The sequence below is a fragment of the Haliotis rufescens genome, unplaced genomic scaffold, assembly GCF_023055435.1.
Source record: "Haliotis rufescens isolate VD_foot unplaced genomic scaffold, xgHalRufe1.0.p SCAF_64, whole genome shotgun sequence".
In the NCBI taxonomy this organism is placed as follows: domain Eukaryota; kingdom Metazoa; phylum Mollusca; class Gastropoda; order Lepetellida; family Haliotidae; genus Haliotis; species Haliotis rufescens.
Genome location: NW_025964355.1, coordinates 687,460 through 712,933, shown reverse-complemented (window position 1 = coordinate 712,933; position 25,474 = coordinate 687,460). Strand labels below are relative to the sequence as shown.

The 25,474-nt window shown below is 40.0% G+C and overlaps 1 protein-coding gene and 1 long non-coding RNA gene across 2 annotated transcripts in view; one reads left to right on the top strand and one right to left on the bottom strand.

Moving 5' to 3' along the window:
* Positions 1-1,866: 1,866 nt before the first annotated feature.
* On the top strand, positions 1,867-13,129 carry LOC124151705. The gene is made up of 5 exons (XM_048387082.1): positions 1,867-2,087; positions 2,260-2,287; positions 11,616-11,825; positions 12,496-12,614; positions 12,959-13,129. Exons 1-5 carry the CDS (start codon positions 1,905-1,907, stop codon positions 13,091-13,093), a joined length of 675 nt encoding a protein of 224 aa, XP_048243039.1. The 5' UTR covers positions 1,867-1,904; the 3' UTR covers positions 13,094-13,129.
* LOC125375974 overlaps positions 12,698-25,474 on the bottom strand; it is a 52,601-nt gene continuing 39,824 nt past the window's right edge. Inside the window, exon 2 of the long non-coding RNA XR_007218865.1 lies at positions 12,698-12,734. This is a non-coding gene — a long non-coding RNA (uncharacterized LOC125375974). The remainder of the gene's footprint in view (positions 12,735-25,474) is intronic.

Here is a 25,474-nt window from a genome sequence, read left to right as displayed (position 1 = left end):
ACTCTAATTGTACAACCCCCATCGATGGCACAGCCACTACCAATCTGAGTTTATAATTATTTTACTACCAATTTGTTAACTTAAAAGAACAACGTTGTTCAATGTAAGAAGAACTAATAGTTTTCAAAAAATCTTTAAGAGATGATGCTTGGAATTATTAATCCCTTGTGAATAAGGGATCACCAGCCTAGCTGATCATGTTTAATCGTGACTATGATTCTTTCAACAAATATTCATGTGTAAATCGCGAATGGCCAATACGTCCCGACTGGAAATCTAGTTGGGTGTTTCCAAAAGTTAATTTCATGTAATCTGTTGATATCCACTTATGTTTCATTTCATCTTTGATGTACCTAGTAAAAAGGTTTGATATCACTGTATGATTTGTTGAGTACCTTACATCATGCAACACGAGCTATTGTGTTATTATTGAGTCCAGCATGGCTGGGTAACCATCTGAAGACAATGTCATATTGACCAGTAGCAAAATATTTGAACAATTCAACAATTGCAAGTAAAAACGTTGATGTGTACATGACAGAGACACATGAAAGGGAGTACGAAAACATTCATTGGTTTTAGAGCCCTTAAATTGCCTTGGACTGCTGTAAAAACTTAACTATCATTTGGTAATCGCGATCATAAAGCTACCTTTGCACTCTCCTCCATACACGACGAAGCCATAATTCAGTTTATAGCGTATAGGAGCTCTGTATTATTGGAGGAGGTTTTTCAGATCCCCTTCCAACTCTGAATTTGAAGAGACCTCAAGCATTTTTCTCTAAATATTTACTATGTGATAAAAAGCTTAAATGATGGTACGAAATAATGCCAAAGAACTTGCTGTCCTTTTCATTTGCATTTAATTTTAAAAGGAATGCCATCCAATACAAGTGAGGGTTAAGAGATGATGGTGGCAATCCATGCAGGTGTTACCAAAAGTTAATTTGTTTATCTTCAATTATTTTGCATTTGATCTCAATTTACACGCAGTAACAGGTTTGATATCACTAAATTAGAAAAATAGTTGTCGCAGATGTTTTGAGTGCAGTTTGTTCTGCAGCGCCAGCCATTGTGTTATCAATGATTGCAGTATGGCAGGGTCACCAGCAAAGGACAATGTCATATTGATCAGCAGGAAAATCATTAACAAAAATCAACAAAATCAACAATTTCAAATTAAAAGTGTGGAAAACATTACTAACATTTCTGTTTAGTTTGGATATTAATTTTAACTGTTTGATTGGCATTCTAGAAGTGGGCAAATAAGAATGGAAAATTTTACAACTTTATGGATAACAACTTCTGGTTCATGCAAATGGCAACGTTTTGATGTAGATTCTTACACCGTTATGAAACTTGAGTGACAACAACCAACTGATGCGATTTATATGTGCATGACATGTTGTGATAAGCAGCAGATTAACATAGACAGCAACAGTAATAGATAACAAGCAGATAATGGATGAAAATTCGCGAAGTGCATTAAATCACGAGAGCACCTTCATTAAAAATATTGAAAAGATTTAGAAAATATATGTCGACGTCCAGTTGATGGTACACATGCTTGCAAATCAACAGAAATCTGCAGTCTAAGAACCAAACGTCCATTAAACGGGTTTGATTGGACCAGCAGGAAACATACTATGTACATCGAAATGTGATTGGTTGTTGTCACAAATTGGCAAAGCAATGGCCTGACCAATGGTTGCTCATAGGTAGAGTTCATTACAACTTACATGGGCATCTCCTCATGTGATTCTATAATAACGTTGATTGTTTGCACGTCAACGTACCTAACCACCCTTTCTGTAAATGGACCTAACTATTGAACAATTATATACATATATGGAGTTCAGCTGTGCTGAAGCAGTGAATCGGTTGTTCTGTTGCAACAGATAGCGATGGAAAGTCTCGGGTTTGGCGTATTAGCTGTAATGCTTATGTTGGGCTTTGCCAGATGCGAAGACTACGCTCGTTTCCTTGTTGAAATCGTTGAGCCAAGAGGTGTTGCTGACGTGGAGACCACCATGGCCACTGTAAAGGGGATCTTGGACGAAACAGAGGGTGTTGAATTCATGTTCAAGGTTGGTTCAAATTGATATTCTGTGTTTGGTCAAAATGCATTGAAGGGATTTGGAAGAATTTAAATTGATATTTACTTTACTTTATCTTTTGAAATATTAATGCAAAAATCATGTTGAAGGGGTAAACAGTTTTAACAAAACACAATGATGCGTTTTTGTGTCTTTTTTGCAGGAAGTTGGCGAACCAAGAGTATTAGTGAGTAAGTACAAACTTGACAGTCATTCAGAGTTCCAGAATTCGTGTTTTGATATGTGCGCTTGATAATGAGTGTGATGAGATCATGAAGAAAGTTTTAAAGATCTTGAATACATTTTGAAGCCTTTGATCAAATATTGGCATATGTGCAACCAATCAAAAACTAGCGCCAAGTTCAATTACTGAATGATTTAATGTGTAAGTGATAATTTGCATGACAATCAATAGTTCAGAAAATAGTAGACAGTAACACCTCTTCAGGCCCAAACAATGCATCATGTTTACCTTTAGCATGAAGATAGAGTTTGCTTTTAATTAGTCGACACACTAAGTGTTATTATTACCCATAAAGGCTCAAATATTCAGTGTAAGAACTTTTTGATATTTGCACAGTGTGCAATTAGTGATTCTCGACCAGATTTGAGACCTGTCAAAGTAAATGACATCGTTAAAGCAGACGGAGATCTGACTGACATGAAAAGTTATTCGTATAAGTCAACCTCTGAACACATTTAATGTCTTTGTCGTCAAAACTGCATATGGCCAGATTGAAGTTCCAAGATTCAGATTTTGATGTTGCCAGAAACTGTTTCTAGGGCGCCAAGATCATCACCACCAAGTCCTAATTTGCGTCTGTGTTAGAGGACTTGCTGTTTGATGAATTTTTCGACCACTCGAATTCAAAAACCGGACTTTGTATAGACAGGTTTGCCTTTGTGAACGATGATGACATCGATCACTGCAAATGAAAATGAAAACACAATGAAAAAGAATAAACTTGACAAGTTGACATGAACTTATTTCACTTTGCTGAACTCGGAGAGGTTTTGAAATCAAAACAAAAATAATTAAAAATACAAGGAAAAGAAAACTTACCCTAGCGAGCTGATCCTGTGTCCGATATTGAACTAAATGAACTCCGTGAATGCGGACAGCTTAGCACCAAGTCTCCAGATACCGTGTTTGTCTATCAACAGGTATTCGACCATTATGAATCACATCAAAATGTGAACAAACTCCCGTCATCTGACTGTTTCCACTTGCCTTGTGACAAATCCTGTTGAAATCCCACATGCACATGTCTCCCATCAGTGACACTTGTCTCAAATCACACACGATGTTCATTAAATTTGTTGTCCGGATTAAACTGTAACGCTGGTTCTGTTGTCATTCCTGGTTTCGGCTGTCTCATATCTGGGTCAAGTCGGGTCATTCATTCCGACACTGTGACAGCAATCGTACTTTTCAAAGTTTACCTTCTTTTCGTAACTTTTCTCCAACAAACAAGACTTTTGTACATTCCGTCTATGTTGCTGTTATAGTTTTTGGCATTTTTGTCAAATGACACATACAAAATTTGACATGTTTTCCGTGTTTCCTCTTCTCAATGTGAAATGCATGTATCTGCCGATGCACGACGGGGGCTGTCTGTCACTGACGTGATCTTGTCAAAACAAGCTTTGATTAAAAATCCTGATGAACCCTTTCATCTTTATCAATGCTAGATAGTGTACGCTGTGTAAATCGGACAGAAATATAACTGCAATAATGTGATCTTTACATTTTTTTAACAGAACTATATTTTTCACGCATAACAACACGTTAATTGAGTTATGCGGTTGGAATGAGTTGACAGCGTTTTTTCACATGCGGATTGATACAAAACAGCTGATTCTTGATCGGCGACAGTTGATTGTTTTTTTCTTGAAACATGTCTTTAATATGAGATGGGTAATAAATAGAATAACCCACTCCGTACGAGTGATTACGGAAAATATGTCACTCGTGAAATTAATGTTTTAAGTTCCTTGCTAAAGCTCGGGACTTAAAACATTAATTTCATCATTCGTGACATATTTTCCGTAAAGACTCGTACCTCGTGGGTTATTCTATAATTCTATGTACCGACACCACTGCTGACGTTGTAAGATTGTGTTTCCAACTTGATGAATTCGTAACAAAAATCATGTCCTATCCATTTCCTTAGTTTGACCATATATTCCCATAATATTTTCTGACATTGCCACAAACTATAAATTATTTATCTTTTTAATGCCTTTTCCAGTTACATATAGAACTGACGAAAAATAGGGGAACTTATGAAATGATAGTGAACGACATGGTGCAATGAGGATAAATGTCTACATTCCTGAGCTGTAGATCAATATCTGGTGTGTCCACCATGTTGGGCGATATATGCACGTCAAAATTTCGTCAACATATGATTGACCATGCACAATAACAAATAAGTTCGCCTGCAATGTGTGATACCCACACCATGAAACTTCTGCTCAAATACCGAAAGTGGTCAAGCATTGTTGTCCCAGCATACCGCTCGACGCTACATCCCCAGAAACTTTTTCTGCCATCTGTGACTCGGTGGTAAATTATTGAAGCATTATTGTTCCTGGTGTCGCATGGCCCAACCCAATCTGTGCCGCCTACGTTATGTTGTAAGGGTCACACCCTTCACAGGACGCCATCTTCTCTGGTGGGCTGCCTAGACCCAGTTTGTAGTGGTAGACGTTGAAAAGACCTTCCTGTTATTGTACGGAACTCTCTATTGATAGATTTGAATCTCTTGTACTGTGCAATGTTATTAAGTGATGAGACGATCTTGTCTAGGTCTCGTTTATTGATCCCCATGGGGATCAACAAGATAAACAAGAATGTTTGCAGTGGGCTGCGACCCTGTGTCGGCAGAGAAAGGGGTTCTGGTGGTTGAGGGCGACGGAGCCGGCAATAGTGCTCCTTAGTCCAACACATCACTTCGACCCTAACTTTGCCTAGACGGGCGGTAGAATGGGCCAGATTCTATCAATCGGCTGGTCATGTCATGTCACGCACACTTTTGATATTTAATTTTTTTTTTAACCTGAATGTATATCATATCTAACAATCTATAAAACTTGCTTAGAGCCCAAAGCCCAGAAGGCGGTGGCTCATGGGCCCATCTGCTGGGGCTGACCTCCGAATTCTGTACTTCTACAATTGATTGTCATGGGCCGAACCAGCCTGACCCTTCATTTTGTAGAATGCTTTAGCTCTTCGTGTCAAATTTGCTGGAGTATACCACCCCTTTATCCCCGGTCTTTGCAGCTTGGAGATCCGCTGCAGCATAAGACTGTCCTTGTTGACACTCCATGGTGGGTGGGGAAAACGGGTGCCGAATTACTTTCCTTTCGACATGGCTTCCCAACACCCTGGTTAAAAAAGACGTCACATTGAATCCGATGAGACCCTTACGCCCACACGATCCGACTATTGGCCAGGTTTGTTGGTTTTAGAAGATGAAGACAAAGAACCAATCAAATTGAATCCATTTGCTATCTCCAAAGGTATCATTGGTATCTGCGGAGAGGTTACAAATGTCACAACGCTTCGTTCTGGCTCTCTCCTTGCAGAATGTGGATGGATATATCAATCTGTCAATCTTCTCAAAATAAATGAGTTTGTCAATATCAAGGTTGTTGTCTCAGTGCACAAGACACTGAACTCGTGTAAGGGCATTGTCCGTGACAGACCACATTGCCTGTCCGCCATGTCCAAAGACGATATAGTCAAGGAACTTGACCAACAGTCTGTCATATCTATTAACCGATTCACAGTGAAGAAGGATGGTGTGGTCCAACCGACCAACACCTACCTCTTCACTTTCGCACGAACATCTATCCCTCAATTGATAAAGGCTGGTTACTGTAGCATTGGAGTGGAGGTGTATATCCCCAATCCACTTCATTGCTACACCTGCCAAGTTTGGACATGGATGCCTCTGCCATGCCTCTGCTGTTTGTTACCGCTACGGTGCTCAAAGTGATGACGTAAATCCTGATGGGATATCATGCAGGTAGCAGAGGTACTGTCAGTCCCCATGATCCCCATAGAGGTGGCCTAGCTTTGGTTACTGGTGGCTTATAGTCCGTGTTTTAAAACTGTATATATAATATTGTTATGCTCAAATATGTTTCATAAATTGTTTCTAAATATAATATTCTCAAATATTTCACAACATGTTTTTAAATAAAAAAATGCATTAATAACTAAATTGTGTATATATTCACTTGGTCTCGTCACTTTATGGCTGAAATAATGCCGATGCGACGTTAAATTTTAACTCACTCACTCACACACTCTAGGACTCCCATAAGCAACGGTGTAATAAGCGAAATTCTTAAAATAACCATAAATATAACCACGTTGGTCTTTTTTGAGTGCTCAATAAGCGCCAGTATACACTACTGCCTAAAAGTTCATTCCCCTAACACGCGTTGAGAACTGAGTTTTGAACATTAGATCACGCTTGTCCCTTCTAATTTTTGTTCGGGGGATTTGAATATACATCGTGCACGAGGTTTAAAACACAATCTGGGATCCCTTCCCCGTTTTGTCCACACCAATCCTTCATCTGGTGCAACGTTTAATATCCGTTTCTTCAAGTCCGAGTATCTACGATCGCTCCAAACACTTCATTTATTTAGCTCAGTCCAGAAGTTTTGGCAACGCTGTTTTCGAATCGACGAATTTCTGCAACATGGTGGCCTCACCATTCCCAAACTGCGACCGTCTGTGCTGTGCTGTGTCACGCATGGTTGACAAAAGAAGTGTGAACATACAAATTCGGCTTCATCTGTTTCCACAATGAAATATCGCCGTGACACTGATTCACTGGTCCCAAGAATCGGAACTGAATTTGTCAAAGTTTCTGTTGCACTTGCAAGGGCGGGAAGAGAGGCGCCATATTGTCGATTGGAGTTGACGATCGGAATTATGTCGTCTTGAATTGGAACTTTCTCCACGACAAAGTCACCAATGTCATAATCAAAATAACCAAAGGCTATCTAGAACAACTCTCCGTTAAATTACGTGTCACATGGAAATGTTTTGTTGCTCATATCAAAGACAAGCGAACTTGCAAAGTTCTTGAAGTCATAAGCGGATGCGCTTATGGGGCGTGGTTGATATGAGATCGCGTGGTCAGAAAGGGGGAACACAAAAAGTTTTAGAAAATAATAAAAGAAATCCGCAGTGCAATCAAAAAGTAACATGTACAGGATGTTTTTTAATAATTGTATTCACGATAACATTTCTTTTCTAAAAATGCAAATTAATTTATCAATTCATCCCAAGGTCGTAACCCTGATCACGTGGTGGGTATTTTGGAAGGAATCTTGGGATGAGGCCTTGTGTATTACATTGTTGAATTCAACTGACGAGGAAGATGGTCGAGGCATTGACATTATGACAGATGCTCGTTATGAAGAAATGCATCTGAGAGAAACATTGTTGCTTTGAGATATAGATAAAACATGTGTTCATGCCGAAGTAGTTTACAAGAGAGGATGACCTGTGAATCCAGCGACCTGAATAAGCTTGATGAAAATAATGTTGAAATCCATTTTAACGCACATGACAGAATTATTGTGAACATATATTTATCTGAACATCGATTCGAAGTATACACATGCACGAAGGTTAAGTGCCACCCATCATATTTGTGAGCTGTTACTTCTGGCACTTAATGATGACTATTATAACTATTATGTATGATTGTTGTAAGCCGTATATGTAAACCTCATGTGATGCAAAAGTTGTCCCAAAGCAAATTTATCTTGTGTTCCCAAAGAATATGAGCAGAAAGGATTTTTACCGAAGACCAGAAATTGAAGGATTAGAAATGATTGAAAAACGTCTTTGTCATGTTACTGTTATGATATCATTAGACCATATCAGGTGTCACATAGACACCCTAGGGAGTGCAGGGTCTATTGCAAGACAGAAACGTCAGTAACGTGTGTATGATCCACGGACATTGACCACAGCTTCAACCCTACGCCTCATACTCATTACAAGTCGTTCAATGCTTCTCTGAGGCAAACGGATCCATTCTTCATGAAGTGCGGCTTCAAGCCCAGCGAGATTTTGAACTGGCGGATCACGATGTCTGATTTTCCGGCCAAGAATGTCCCAGAGATGCTCAATCGGATTACGATCCGGACTACAGGCCGGCCAAGGAAGAGTGGCAATAGCTTCTTGACGCAAATAAGCCAAAACTGCCCGAGATCTGTGTGGTCTAGTAATGTCATCCATGTAAACAGGTCTTGTCTGAAGAGGATGGTTGTCAAAACGAGGGACTACCACTGGACGAAGAATGGCATCTTGGTATCGTTGGCCATTCAGGTTTCAAACAAATTGTCACCAGCGGAAGTTTGCAGCCGAAGGAAACACAACCCCATATCACGACGGAACCCCTGCCACATGCTAAGGTCTTCTGGATGTTCCTTGGTGCAAAACGAGTGTTACGTTGCCTCCAAACACGTATTCGACCATCAACAGTTCATAGCAGCATTCGACACTCGTCAGACCAATGGATCCTTCTCCAGTTGGCCAAGTTCCATCGACTACGGGCACGTCACCATATCAGACGATTCCGCATGTGCCTCTCAGTCAGTTGAGGACGTTTTACTGGTCTTCTGGCGTTATAACCAGCCGCTCTGAGTCTCTGATGGGTAATCCACTGCAGTCTTAAATCTGTTCAAGTGGCAAATGGATTTCGTCTGACTATCCTGAAAAGACGTCTATCCTCTCTGTTAGAGGTCTTTCTTGGCCTACCAGACCTATGCCTGTCATTGACATCATTGGTGTGACCATGTTTGGCAATCAAACGAGTGTTAACACTGTGATGACGACCCATTTGTCTTGCAATGGCCCTGCATGACATGCCAGCATTTTTCATGCCTATCACTTGCCATCTTTCAGCGTTCCAGACCTATGCCTGTCATTGACATCATTGGTTTGACCATGTTTGGCAATCAAACGAGTGATAACACTGTGACGACGACCCATTTCTCTTGTAATGGCCCTGCATGACATGCCAGCATTTTTCATGCCTATCACTTGCCATCTTTCAGCGTTCGTTAACTTTCTCCTCACCATGGCTGATTTTCAACCTCTATTGGAAGGGGAATTTCACACAGGAGCGAAATGCAACCACGTTTCTGAAACTTGAATTTCACTATTTATAGGGTAGGGGAACTGCAGCAACACGTAAAGCACGCTTTCCTTGAGGTATCTGGACAAATTTGGGTTCATGAAACTATGGAAGCCTAATTCAGTCATACATCATCATATTTCGTATTTCTGATTCCCATATGTGAAATCAAGAGACTATGAATAGGGTAGCGCTTTGTGCATGTGTATATATGGGGCTGTCCGTATTTTAATATTTTTATCTCCATTCCGACGTGAAATAATAGAAAGTTTTCGTGCCTCAAATTTGCGGCCGCTGTGGGAAATTGTACACCGATCCAATAAAAGAAATACGACTAGATCTACCATTGCACCGTCATAAAAGAACCGGCTGTTTATTAAACATTCGATACGAAGCAAAGCGAATCAATCTACATCATGAAATAATTCATAGACTGGGTTCTAGTACCAAGTGTTTAAACCTTTTTTTAAATGTCACAAAATAACTTGCACAATTATTGAAAGACATTTTTTTATAAGGTGCACCGCTCACAGCTCACAGTTAAATATTGTATCGGTATCGTTTTCAATTTTATTGTATTAAAGTTCATGGTAGTATGAACTTAATGATATATTTACTGTCGTGTGAAATAATCCCCCTCCCTCTATCCTTCCCACAATTCGCCATTTTGCCTGTTCATTGAGATACTTTCTCGGGGGCATCGTTGAGCGTGTGCTTAGCTCATTTGCATTGGTGTTGTGTTCAGATACATTGCATTGGTATTATAAATGTCCACCTCAACAATAGCTACATTACAATCATTTCAATAATTACAATTTGAATATGCAATATATTTTGTTATTTCATAATATCGAAGTATTTCTTTTTGAATAAGTTTGGTTTGACTTTTTTCTATTAAATGTAAACAGCACAGATTTTGTTTCCATAATTACTGCATTGGGTGAATTATTATTATTCTCTTTAAATCCAAACAGTATGTGTTCATTACTAAAATTAACTCTGCCTTCTGTATAGTTTCCAAGCCAATCTGAGAGTGTCGTCCATATATCAGCAGCATAGTGACAATTACATAATGAACAAACTGGCGATTCAACATAGCCAATTTTAAATAAAAATAACCGTTAGTACTTAAAAAATTAGGCATAACTTTGAACTGAAACCATCTTAAATCAGAACTTTGTGTACATCTTTTTGCCAGGTTAAAGTTTGTCCACTCTGTATCTGTATACTGTTTTTTCACAAGAACATCTTCCCATTTACTGTTACACTTATGTTTTATAAATTTACGGTTTAACAGGGCTTCATAAAATACCTTGCTTCACTTTTTCTTGTTTAATGTTGATACATTATAAGGAAGTACAGGTCTTTGGCAAACTTTAGCACAAAGTTTTATATTCTTATACCGGACTACTGGCAGTTTTCCTCATTGATAGGTCAAAAAGTCTGTCTTCAAACTGTATTTTTGCACATGTTCGTCAGAATTATATAATTTCCCTGTGTCATGAATGAAGTCATATATATATGCTATACCCTTTTAAAGCCATTTTGGGAAATAAATAGACTTACCAGCAATTTTGATTTCATTATAATACCAGACAGATTTGCTCATCATACCCTCACCAGATCGTTTAACATTATCACAGCAATTCAAGTATACTGACCACCATAACAAAACCTCTTTCCAAAAGTTAATATTGTTAATGTTTGGAATAATATTTTCGTTAATATAGGCAGCATCAGCCATGTTAATTACATTTGCAATAGCTACATTTAAAAAAAAGAAAGCTGTCCACGTGGAATTACCATGAACCAGTCTCTTAATCCAGCTTAATGTTTGTGCAGCGATAACCACTTCCAGCACTGGGACACTGATGCCGCCATATTTAAGATGAAATGACATAATTTATCTTTAACTTTGTCAGGTTTAGGTCTCCAGATGAAATGAAAACATTTTGACTGAATTTTTCTATTACAATTTTGGATGAGCTTCGTATACTGCAAAACAGGTGATTAAGTTTGGGTAACAACAGTGCCTTCAGTACAACATTTCTACCAATAGGTGTCGGGGTTTTTCAGTTTTATTGTATTAAAGTTCATGGTTGCATGAACTTAGTGATATATTTACTGTGGTGTGAAATAACACAAAGGGATGGTAAACGAAGTAATTAATTAATGAAGGAAAGATACAAAAGAAATTATCGACATGAGTGGGTAAGTTAAACATAGTTTCTCTTTTGTCTGTTCAAGATTATTTTGAAAAATGCTACCAAGTTATGGTTACACGTCTCAGGGTCAAAATGACTATATCTGTCTCAATTATTATGTCTTTATAATTACTTTCCAGTCCTGAATATTGCTTCTCTGTGCGATATTCGTCCTCTCGAAGAGCAGTTGTTCGCAGCTAATCTGGACATCACTGTGACGTCTCTTTTCCTGGGCCAAAAACTAGCAGAGGATCTGGGGGTGAACAAAAGCCTCATTGCAAGTGCCCCATCTCCGACAAATCTGACTGGAGACTACATTTACTATTGGGATGCCATATTCAGAATGGACGGTAAAACCTATCATCAGTTTGACTGTATACGGTTGCAGTGTTGTACTTCAAATATACAAATCAGGTTCTAGGTATACAGGACCAATGGTGTTATGGTGTAATTCTTTTAAAAGGCGTCTGTGCCCGTGTAGATTCGGGTTAGAATTGATTTTCAGCAACCCATGCGTAAGAGACAACTAACTGGAAAGCGTGGTCAAGCTCGCTGCCATCATATCCCAGGCGCTGCGGTTCGCTGTGCAGTTTCATCCCTTGAGCACGCCAGAAACTTATGATCGTGGGCTCGAATCCTGGTTCGTCACGATTATTTTTCTAGGTTTGTCAGCAGCATATACCCATGCTCGTGGGTTTCACCGCAGTGGTAAACGTCTGAGACCTGCACCACTTCGGGCTTTCCTCCCACATTAAGATGACACGCCGTGATATAACTGGAATACTGTTAAAAGCGCTGTTAAACCCAACTCACTCACTCACCCACTGTCTGGATCGATGATCCATGCAATCAATCACTGGTCCATTCTCGATTATTTACAGACCGCCGTCATATGGCTGGAATATTGCTGATTGCGGCGTAAAACAACCAACAAAATATATAGAGAGTCTCTTTATACATTTTAGTGATTTAGAAACAACCAATGATACCTGTGTCATGATGTTAACGTGTAATATTCAGGTCTAAGCAGTGAAGAATACAAAGAGGAAATCCGAGACAATCTGGAGAGCGGCCTAACGTTCAGACTGGACAATCACCAAAATCTCATGTACAGAGTTCTCGGAGAGTTTCCTATTCAGGTAAAAACTACCATTACTGTCTCTCGATAAGGCTCTGCTTGCTTTGTGTCTTGGTCGTTGGTTCAGCGTTTTGTCACTGATTGCCTGGTCCAAGCTCGATTACCTTCCATCCGGAATTGGCTGAAAATGGAAGATTGCATAAAAAAACACCCACTCACCAACTTCAATGAACCAAAGTAAAATTATCAATAGCTCACTTTCCAATTCGTGTCTGGTATTTAAGTTGTGCCTTTTGAATGATCACATTAACTTACAATTAATTCAGGCCATATTAACAAAAACACATTTTAAACACTTCGTCGTTTCTAAAGAAATATTGATTATGGTTGTTTTTTCCCTTGCAGATGATGTATTTTGCAGCACTGAAACCAGAGGATTCTGAGATGGTTATCTGGCACTTTAACCGCCGGAAACTCATTTTCACAGCTAAGGTGACCTTGTTGCAGTACCTCGACGTCTATCTGAATGGCTGTCAGTAGCAATCTGTACCTTTTGCATTAAAGAAGTCAGTTTCAGACAGTTAATTTGTCGTAATTTAGCAAAAGTTACTCCCTTGAGATACACAGGATACATTTTGTCACAATCTGAACATCTTCAGATGCCGAAACATATTTTTCTGTACTCTTAGCCGCACAATGAGTCCTGCACTTCTTCACATCATGGAATGTGGTTTTTTTTCGCTTTCATTCATGTACTCAATACATACACATACCTGTTCAAGGCAATAAGCCATCTACATCACTGCATACATGTGCAAATAGCTTGATGTTTAAAACAGCACTCAGCTGTATGACCTGTTAATAAGCGAATCTGGACCACACGATCCTGAGAATAATATTGTGGGCAATGATCCAAGCCACTGGGGTACATTGGCTAGCGGAAACAAAGTCACCGAGTGTGACCATGTAAGCCGATCCATTAAGTCGCCTCCCTACGACCAGCAATGGTTCCTGAGGACCTATGCTAAATCCAGAATCCCCATGGGTCTCAAAAGCACATTATTGAAAAGGCAGCGTTCGTCCTTTGTACACCATATAACTAACCAAATCACTGGTTTAACTAAAAACATTCATAAAAATCAGTGATGCAATTAATTGTATCGTGCACAGATCTGGAAGGATAAACATGATATTTTAATTAATTTTGCTTCTAGCCAGGTACTTATCAAGAATAACATTGAACATTTGTTAAATGCAGCTTATCAGCTAATCATGTTTGATGATAACGTAAACAAGAGTAAGTACGTATCTTACATAAAAATGTTACCGCTTTAGGGGTGAGAAGTTTTACTCGAGGATGACATATACTTTGTACGTCTATGTGACTCTGCCAAACCAGGGTAGCTAAATATACCACTGACATATTTGATATTGTGATTAATAGTTACTTTAATTAAAATTTAATTGTGTACTCCATTCAAAACAATGCAATCATGCTAATACAACGCAAACATCCTACATGAAAGGTAATTAAACTATTTATGGTGATAGTTAAATGTGGGTAGTAATGTGGGTAAAACATTGCTGCATGGGAAAATGAAGTAGCCTGTTTCAAACATACTAAAGGCCTTGCCCATTGAAACAACACTCATGCAGTGATAGTTTCAGGGTATGTATATCCCTGAAGATTTAGCAGAAAGGCGATATGCAAAGTTCAACAAACCTGAGCACTGTGGTAATAAAATAACTCCTACCGTTATTGTATAGTTTATATACTACAATTTATGAATGTCACCAAACTACTTTTAACCCATTTGTACACCTGATTCATACTAATGTACACCTGATTCATACAAATTGAGTGAGTGACTGTAACTTTTACCTGTTCCAGCCGTACAGTGACTAGCAGAAATCGTACACTAACAATGTCTAAACCCTTTTCAACGATGAACAGTGTACTCACTAGATTATCGCAGATATTATGTAAAACTCGAATATGGAGCAGTTATGACTATTATTTGACGGTACAAACTAGATCACCAGCAACCAAACACAAAACGCCAGACAATAATCAGACTCCATTGTGAAGCAAAAGGCAAAACAGCGGTGGAAATGATATGAACGGATCACTGAATAGCAGTGATGATACCAGGCGTTTGCAAATGTGAGGCCACCACACTAGGGATCACACGAACTTCTGTTACACCATCCCTTCAGTTGAAAATTGGAATGAGCAAATATTCTAAAACGTGGTAAATATAAACATGCATGGTCATGCAAAACCCTCCCAAAGAGACACTTGTTCACACTGCTTCAACCCCCATTGATGGCACAGCCACTACCAATCTCAGTCCAATCTCAATTAATCACTCTAGTGATCCATTCGTATACTTGAATTCACTTGGTTTTTTACGCCCAATGAAATATGTTTCGGCAATCGAGACTGATTATTATCCGGCCCTGATGTTTTGCATTTTTCGAACAAGCGTTGTCTTCACTACACCACGCAGGCGGTACACGTTTGTCACCATAACTTAATACATATTTGTGATATTGTTACAATGACAAAATAATGAATATTACTAACAATACATGATATTAATTACACTTTTGCAAAAAATGCTGTTTTAGATTATGTATCCCATTCTCTCAATTATGTTCTAAAACATGATGAAACGTTAGCAAATCACAATTGTATGGCCGAAAGGTATAACAACATAAGAGAGCTGGTATCTTTGTTATCCACCGCCACGCGTTTAGCGGGTGGTATTACAATGGACACCGTTCGTCCGTCCGTGCGTCAGTAGAAGATGTTATTTCCAGAGCAGATCTTGAAAACCGCGCCAATGGGGACCCGGGGTAGAATAGAATGTGTCCTCAGCACCCCAATTGGTGGTTGAAAAAAAGCGACCGAATTGGGCAACCCGTTTGTCGTGGGTTGCGCCCCTGTGTCAGTCGAGAAGGGGAATATCCTGAATAAAAAGCTAAAAGGTCATTGTTTGTGGGTTATTTTAATATACTGAGTCAAATTAAAAACTTCACATTTTTAAAAGTAATCCCATATATGATATACAACGGACAAATGTATCAGAGAAGGTAATTTTTACTCATTAATGTCCATAGAAGGATTTTAATTAACGGTGGTAACCATAATTTGTTCCAAGCACCTACGGTATTCGGTAATAACATCAACAGTTTAAATCATAAGTCCCAAGCACGAGAATCTGATGGCAGACAAGTTCAGTAGCGTGTATGGTCACCATGTGCGTTGACAACTGCCACACAACGCATCCGCATGGAACTGGTGATGCTTGTGAACACATGATTGGGAAGACGACGCCATTGTTGCTGCAAAATGGTGCCAAGATCTTGCAAATTCTGTGGTTGGTTCTGGAGAGTGCGCAGACTTCTGCCAAGAGCATCCCAGACGTGTTCGATGGGATTGAGGTCGGGAGACCTTGACGGCCAGTCCAAGACGTTGACTCCCGCATTCTGAAGAAAAATCCTTGTCAAAATTGCTGTGTGGGGTCTGGCATTGTCGTATTGAAAGATCAAACCGGGTCCATGTGCTGCCATAAAAGGCAGAAGTTCTGGTGCCAGTACCTGGTCGCGGTAAGCAGCAGCGTTGAGGTTGCCACGGATGACAAGGAGCCTGGAACGTGCATTGCCACAGAAAGCACCCCACACCATGACACTTCCGCTTGGAAATCTGTCAACTTCCTGTACACAACACTGGGCCTAACGTTCATGACGGTGCCTCTACACCCTCGCCCTACCATCAGCAAATCGAAGATTAAATCGGGATTGATCACTGAAGACGACTTGATTCCAATTCCTCTGAGTCCATCGTAAGTGTCGCTGTGCCCACAATTGACGTTGACGTCTGTGTAAATGAGTCAGAATCGGCCCGCAGCATGGCCGTCGTGCTTGAAGGTGAGCAGTTCTCAGACGGTTTCGAACAGTTTGCGCACTCAGTCTACCCCTAAACAGTTCATTTCTGGTTGATGTAGCTGACACAAATCGGTGTCGGAGGTGACGTAAGACAATCTGACGATCCTCTGCATGTGACGTCACACGTGGTCGACCTGGCCGAGGGCGATCAGCGGTGGTACCCGTTTGCTGTAGACGCGTCTGTAAATCATAAACAGTCCGTCGACTACAACCCATCGTCCTTGCCACTTCAGCTACGGACGTTCCCGTCTGCAACATGCCGATGGCACGTTCACGTTGCACATTTGAAAGGCGTGGCATGACAAATGGACGTAAAGACTTTTGTTTTCTCGTGTTTTTGTTTGTTTGTTAATGACTGCTAACAAGTATGGCTGAAAACACGTGCGGTTTTATGGCCACGTGACCAGTTGCACGTGAAAAACCACTTTATCCACTATAGTGCTGTGCACATGATTTTGATCGATTCACCTGCACAAAAACGGGTGTTATCTGAAGACAATACGTGGCCATTACTGTTTAAATACACAATAAGGACCCACAATGATAACTGGTCAAAATGTTAAATTTTTAGGATTGTGAAGTTTTTCATTTGGTTCAGTATATTTCATGTCGAGGTGAAAATATACACATCCTTGACAGACAATTACAGTTGTGTCTTAATATATGTTGTCTTAAGAGTGGCCTTAAGTTTTCACAGAACAAGACCAATTGTATACATTTCTGTTGCAAATATAAAACCCGTAAAGACCCTGAACTATTTTTAGATGGCACACCAATTAAGATTAAAAAGGAAACACAATTTTGGGGCTTAACTATCGACCACCATTTGACGTTTTTGCCACATTTTAAATATCTCAAGACAAAATGCCTGAAGGCCCTAGATTTGTTGAAAGTCGTCTAAAATTCAAAGAGGAGAGGGTATCAGACAACTCTCCTTCACCTATATAGATCAATAATCCGTTCTAAATTGGACAAGGGCATTGTGTATGCAGGAGCTTGCAAGAGTAATTTTACAAAGCTAGATTCAATCCAATATCAATAACTAAAACTATGCCTTGGTGCTTTTAGAACATCTCCTGTTGACAACCCCTATGTCAAAGCTGATGAACCTTCTTCGAAACAACGCCGTATTAAAATGTCTCTTCAATATATGACTAAATTATACTCCAATCCTTCTAATCCAGCCTATGACTCCGATTTTCATCCGCTCTATCTTTGTATGTTTGTTTGTTGATAAACGCCGCACTCAGCAATGTTATAGCTATATGACGGCGGTCTGTAAAAACCATCAACTTCTTCACATCATGGAATGGTTTGTTTTTCGCTTTCATTCATGTACTCAATACATACACATACCTGTTCAAGGCAACAAGCCATCTACATCACTGCATACATGTGCAAGTTCGTTTGATGTTTAAAACAGCACTCAGCTGTATGATCTGTAAATAAGCGAATCTGGACCACACGATCCTGAGCATAATATTGTTGGCAATGATCTAAGCCACTGGGGTACATTGGCTAGCGTAAACAAAGTCACCGAGTGTGACCATGTAAGCCGATCCAGTAAGTCGCCTCTTACGACCAGCATATACTTTATACGTGTATATGACTCTGCCAAACCAATGTGGATAAATATACTATAGACATTTTTGATATTGTGAATAATAGTTACTTTAATTAAAATTTAATTATGTACTCCATTCAACACAATGCAATCATGCTAACACAACGCCAACATCCTACATGAAAGGTAATTAAACTATCTATGTTGATAGTTAAATGTGGGTAGTAATGTTGGTAAAACAATGTTCCATTGGAAAAATGGAGGAGCCTGTTTCAAATATACTAAAGGCCTTGCCCACTAAAAGATTGGAAACAACACTTATGCAGTGGTAGTTTAAGTGTATGTATATCTCTGAAGATTTAGCAGAAAAGCGATATGCAAAGTTCAACAAACCTGAGCACTGTTGTAATAAAATAACTCCTACCGTTATTGTATAGTTTATATACTACAATTTATGAATGTCACCAAACTACTTTTAACCCATTTATACGCCTGATTTATACTAATTGAGTGAGTGACTGTAACTTTTACCTATTCCAGCTATACAGTGACTAGCAGAAATCGTACACTAACAATGTCTAAACCCTTTTCAACGATGAACAGTGTACTCACTAGATTATCGCAGATATTATGTAAAACTCGAATATGGAGCAGTTATGACTATTATTTGACGGTACAAACTAGATCGCCAGCAACCAAATACAAAACGCCAGACAATAATCAGACTCCATTGAGATGCAAAAGGCAAAACAGCGGTGGAAATGATATGAACGGATCACTGAATAGCAGTGATGACACCAGGCGTTTGCAAATGTGAGGCCACCCCACTAGGGATCATACGAACTTCTGTTACACCATCCCTTCAGTTGAAAATTGGAATGAGCAAATATTCTAAAACGTGGTACAAATAAACATACATGGTCTTGCAAAACCCTCCCAAGAAGACACTAATTCACACTACTTCAACCCCCATCGATGGCACAGCCACTACCAATCTCAGTTCAATCTAAAATAACCATTCTAGTAATCCATTCCTATACTTGAGTGAGTGAGTGCGTTGGGTTTAACGCCGCTTTTAACAGTATTCCAGTTATATCACGGAGTGTCAGCTTAATGTGGGAGGAAAGCCCGAAGTGATGCAGGTCTCAGACATTTACCACTTCGGTGAAACCTAACGAGCACGGGTATGGTGCTGACAAACCTAGAAATATAATTGGGGCGAACCAGGATTCGAAGCTACAATCATAGGTTTCTGGCGTCCCCAAGTGACGCAACTCTGCTCAGCGAATCGTGGCGCTTTAGACGACTGGGCCACCCGTGCCCCCTCGTATACTTGAATTCACTGGGTTTTTTATGACTGATCATTTTCCGGCCCTGATGCATTTTTCAGACAAGCGTTGTCTTCACTTCACCACGGAGGCGGTACACGTTTGTCACTATAACGTGATACATGTTTGTGATATTGTTACAATGACAATCCCCGTGGGGACCCGGGGAAGATAAACAAGAATGTGTCCTCAGCCCCCCAATGCTGGTCGTAAAAGGCGACCAAATTGGGCAGCCTGTTTGCCGTGGGCTGCGACCCTGTGCCGGCAGAGGAAGGGATTCTCGTGGTTGAGGGCGACGGAGCCGGCAATAGTGCTCCTTAGTCCAACACACCACTTCGACCCTAACTTTGCCTAGGCGGGCGGTAGAATGGGCCAGATTCTATCAATCGGCTAGTCATGTCATGCCCTGTGCATACCTTTTCGCACAAACGATTGGTACTTAAAAATAAATGTATTCACAATGTCTATTCTAAATGTATGAATCTATAAACTTGCTCTATGCCCTATGCCCAGAAGGCGGTGGCTCATGGGCCAATCTGGTGATGCTGACCTCCGAATTCTGTACGTCTCCAATTAATTGTCATGGGCCGAACCAGCCTGACCCTTAAGACGGTAGATAGTTATAGCTTTTCGCGTCAAATTTGCTGGAGTATACCACCCCTTTATCTTTGCAGCTTGGAGATCCGCAGCAGCATAATACTGTCCTTGTAGACACTCCATGGTGGTTGGGGAAAAGGGCTGCCGAATTAATTCCCTTTCGACATGGCTTCCCAACACCCTGGGTAAAAAAGAAGACACATAGAGACTGACGAAAATACTACGCCTACTCGATCCGACTATTGGTGCTACGCTACTCCGGTGCTACGCCTACCAAGCGTTTGGACATGGATCCAAGTCCTGCCATGCCTCCGCTGTTTGTTACCGCTGCGGTGCAAGCTCGAGGCCACTGACTGCAGGAAGGATGTGAAGTGTTGAAACTGCGCTGGGAACCATATGGCTTCTTCAAAATCCTGCCCTGTGTGGAAACGCAAGTCTCAAATTATGAGAAGTAAGACCGAACAAAATGTCTCGTACCACGAAGCCAAGAAGAGGGTTGAAGGGCTCACTACAAGCACTCTCGCCCTCCTGTCACTACTGCCTCTATTGACTGCCAGACTGATCTGACATGAGTCAAGTCTGTTCAGCCACTTCCAACTGCTTCAATCCAAAAACCAGCTGTGCCACCTTCATCTGCAACACCCCCAAAACCAAACATCGTCAAAAATGTTGAGTCTCAGACTCCTAAAATAACACCCGAACCAGAACCAGTTAAACTTACAAACAGGGAAAAGAAGTTATTGAAAAAGAAGCAGCTGACAGAACAGCTGGAAACACCAAAGGCCACCTCTCCTTTAGAGGTCCCAGTAGAGGTCCATAACTCCTTTGGTCCTCTGGACATGAAGGTAACTCCATCTCTACATAATACCGATAGGAGTACCACAAAGTCTTCCTTACGTTAGCGTGACATTTTTCCTGTGGAAGTACCACCACCATGAATCCACAACACATTATACAATGGAATTGCAGAGGACTTAAGAAGAATTTTGATGAAATACAATTTTTAATCCAAGATTTTAAACCGTCAGCTTTTTGTCGCCAAGAAACATATCTAAAACACACAGATCTATTTGATATCCGTCAGTACAGTTCTTACCACTCGTTTTCCCCTCCTGGTGATAAAGCTAGAGGAGGTTCTTCTTTCCTGGTGAAACAGAGCACAATCCATAGCCCTGTTCCACTCAACACGACTCTTCAAGCTGTTGCTGTGCGTGTTACCTTGAACACAGTGTTTACACTGTGTTCACTGTATCTTCCACCTTCCTCAACTATCCGTCAATCAGATCTTCAGAGCTCGTACGATCAGCCCCCGAAGCCCTGTATCATCATGGGCGATTTAAACGGTCATAATCCCCTATGGGGGAGTACTGACACAAATAATAAGGGAAAAGTCCTTGGAGATTTTATCTCAAACAATGATTTAAGCATCTTCAATGATGGTAATACCACATATCTTCATGCCGCCACTGGCACATTCTCTTCCCTCGACCTTTCACTGACAGATTCAAATATTTTAAATGAATTTGAATGGTCGGTCCATGATGACCTTTGTGGAAGCGACCATTTTCCAACGATACTTACAACTATTAATCCGTCTGACGAACCACCGTCAACAAGGTGGAACTTTACACTTTGTTCTGAAAAACTAAAACCCGACGGTTTCAGGAATGTTCCTGATCCTATACAACTTTTTTTCAGATATATTGAAGGCTATTGGAGACGAAAGCATTCTTAAGTCCTCTGCAAACCCTCATATACGTAAACCATGGTTCGATAATAATTATAAACAAGCTAGGAAAAATAGGAGAAAAGCTGAAAAAATATTTCCGTCGACATCCAACTGTCCACAATTTGAATAACGTTAAAATCACGGGCGCTAAAGCGAGACGTACCTTTAAACAGAATAAACGTGAATCCTGGAGGAACTATATATGTTTCAAAAATTAATTCCCGCACACCTATGTCCAAGGTGTGGAACATGATTCAAAAGATTAAGGGCAAAGGATCAAAATCTCGAGTTAACCATCTCAAAGATGGTAATACACTTTTAAGTACTAAATCCGAAATTGCCAACAAACTTGGTGACACTTTGGCAAACCATTCCTCATCATCAAACTATAATCCTCAATTTTAGAGGTTACAAAAACAGCAGGAAAAGGAAAAAGTCAATTTTAACTCTGATAATGGTGAGGACTATAATGAAACATTTTCACTCCATGAATTATATACTGCCCTAGGGCACTCTCATGACACTGAAGCAGGAGCCGACAACATCCACTATCAGCTCCTGAAACACTTGCCCGATTCACGAAACGTTACTTAGTATATTTGATGAAATATGGACAACCGGAAATTTCCCGTCTTCGTGGCACAATGCTATTATTATTCCTATTCCAAAGCCAGGTCGGGATCATACCGATCCATCCAACTACCGTCCAATATCATTAACTACCTGTGTTTGTAAAACCATGGAGCGCATGGTCAACAATCGATCAGTCTGGTACCTGGAGACCAATAACCTCCTGAGTGACATCCAGTGTGGTTTCCGAAAACACATGAGTACCATTGATCATTTGGTGCGTTTAGAATCGTTTATTAAAAATTCTATTGTCAACAAACAACATACTGTATCAATCTTTTTTCGATATAGAGAAAGCTTATGATACAAGATGGAAACATGTTTTTTTAAAAGATTTCCATGAGTTTGGATTTAGGGGTAGATTACCTCAGTTCCTATCTAAATTTTTAAACAGACAATTTCAAGTACGAGTGGGATCTACCCTGTCTGATCGTTTCGATCAAGATCATGGCGTCCCCCCTCAAGGCAGTATACTATCAGTCACCCTTCTCAGCATCAAAATTAATAGTCTCACTAAAGTATTAAACAACATCGTTGATGGTTCACTTTTTGTGGACGATTTCAACATTTCTTCTGGTAAGAATATGAATACAATAGAAAGACAGCTACAACTCTGTCTTAACAAAATTCAAAAATGGGCAAACGAAAACGGCTTCAAGTTTTCTAAATCCAAAACAAACTGTATTTTTTCACTTTTGTTGTAAATACAAACCTCACAAGGATCCAGATTCATTTTTAGATGGTACTCCTACCAAGGTGGTAGAGGAGGCTAAATTCCTGGGCCTCATATGTGACTGTCATCTCACATTCTTACCACACATTAAACATCTCAAGGCAAAGTGCCTGAAGGCTCTCGACTTGTTAAAAGTCGTTTCAAATTCCGAGTGGGGAGGGGATCAGACCACCCTCCTTCATTTGTACAGATCGTTAATACGCTCTAAACTAGACTATGGTTCCGTTGTCTATGGTGGAGCCTGTAAAAGCAATTTAGAAAAATTGGACACTATACACCATCAAAGCCTAAGACTCTGTCTTGGAGCTTTTAGGACTTCTCCCGTGGACAGTTTGTATGAAGAGGCAGATGAACCTTCACTCGAACCGCGCCCCATTAAACTTTCACTGCAATATATCACTAAATTGCACTCAAATAAATCTAATCCAGCATACAATTGTGTTTTCCACCCTCAATATGAAAACCTGTTTCAAAATCTATCAAACCTGGTTCCACCACTTGGAATCAGAATTCAACCACACATCACTGCAGCTAAAATAGATGTAAATATTATATCACCTCACCATCTTCTGTCTTCTCCTCCCTGGCAGATGGTGAAGCCAGAAGTAGACCTCACTCTAACCAATCTAAAAAAGTCGGATACCAATCCTTTGGTATATCAACAATCATACAACCAATTACGCTCCAAATATAATTCTCACAGGTCCATTTTTACAGACGGGTCCAAGGATGGTGGCAAAGTTGCAAGTGCCACCATCATTGGATCAAGAACTGTCTCCTCAAGAATCCCAGATTTAAGTTCAATTTTTACTGCTGACGCCAAAGCTATCCTAACAACTTTGACCTATATTCAACAACAAAACCAATCTAACAATTTCATCATATTCTCTGATTCGTTATCTTGCCTTCAAGCACTTAAAAGTGTCTCACCATTGCACCCTATTACCCTTGACATCTTAGAACTCTATAATGATCTTTCCACTGGCCAATGTGACATCGTCTTTTGCTGGTTACCAAGTCATGTAGGCATAACAGGTAACTCAAAAGCCGATGCTGCAGCTAAAGCAGCTCTTGACAAACCGTTATCTCCCCTTCTTATCCCGTACAGTGATTTCAAACCAACCATCAAATCTTATACTCGGGATCTCACGCAAAAGAGGTGGGACACCCAAGTAGGAAGCAATAAACTACACGAATTGAAACCAACAATTGGTCATACCTACTTGGGTTGTCAGTCAAGACATGACGAGGTCGTTTTAAGACGATGTCGTATTGGCCACAGTCGGTTTACACACGAAAATCTGCTTAAGACGGATGAGGACGAACCTGCAAAGTGTATCCCTTGTGATAAAAGGTTCACCGTCAAGCATATATTGCTTGACTGTGTGGACTTTGCAATTGCAAGGGATTCATATTATCAAAGCGTAAATCTACAAGATATCTTTTCCCGTGTCAGCGGGCATCTCATCATAAATTACTTGAAAGAAATTGGTCTGTATAATAAATTTTAAATATGTATGTGAATAATTTAATGGTTGTTTTTTAACTTTGGTGTGATGCTACTATTAACAGACATTATTGAAGGCTCTGTCCAGGAGGTTAAAGTACCGTAAAAATATTGCCCCCCTGTGTGACACGTAATCCTATCATAATCAATGTAACTATCATCAACCAGTGTTTTGAAGCCAACACATTGATGAGTATATTTTAATATTGGCTAGCATTGTGCACAACCCCCAGGTGTTAAAGTGATGACGTAAATCCTGCTGGGGTATCATGCAGGAAGCAGAGGTACTGTAAGTCTCCATGATCCCCAGCGAGGTGGCCCAGCTTTGGTTATTGGTGGCCTATAGCCCGTGTTTTAAAACTGTATACATGATATTGTTATGCTCAAATATGTTTCATGAATGGTTTTAAAAAATATAACACTCATGTTTGTTTTATGAATTGTTTTTAAATACAACTTTTGTACAAATGTCTCAATTGTGAATATATTAACTTGGTCTCGTCGCTATATGGCTGAAATAATGCCGATGCAACGTTACATTTTAACTCACTCACTCATTCTTTATTTGCTGTTTAACGCCGCACTCCGCCATATTCCAGCAGTATGACGGCGGTCCGTACATAATCGTGTCTGGACCAGACAATCCAGTGATTGACATCTTACGTCGCCTATTACGACAAACATGGTCGCCTTTCACGGCAAGCATGGTTGCTGAAGACCTATTCAACCCAGGTCTTCAATTATATAAATGATTTCGGGGTATTCATGGTGAAATAGTGATAGGATTGCAGATGCATTGTACACAATGTCACATCTCTTTGGTAGCAACAAACCTGATGCATTGAATGAAGGAAAAAGGGTCACAAGAACTAAAGGCATTGT

What these genes read in the sequence shown, in the direction of transcription:
- LOC124151705 (XM_048387082.1), top strand. Translation starts at nt 1,905, where the DNA reads ATGGAAAGTCTCGGGTTTGGCGTATTAGCTGTAATGCTTATGTTGGGC. An exon ending in CGAACCAAGAGTATTAGTGA is followed by an intron (nt 2,288 to 11,615) that starts GTAAGTACAAAC and finishes ATTACTTTCCAG; the next exon opens with TCCTGAATATTGCTTCTCTG. An exon ending in TGCCATATTCAGAATGGACG is followed by an intron (nt 11,826 to 12,495) that starts GTAAAACCTATC and finishes TGTAATATTCAG; the next exon opens with GTCTAAGCAGTGAAGAATAC.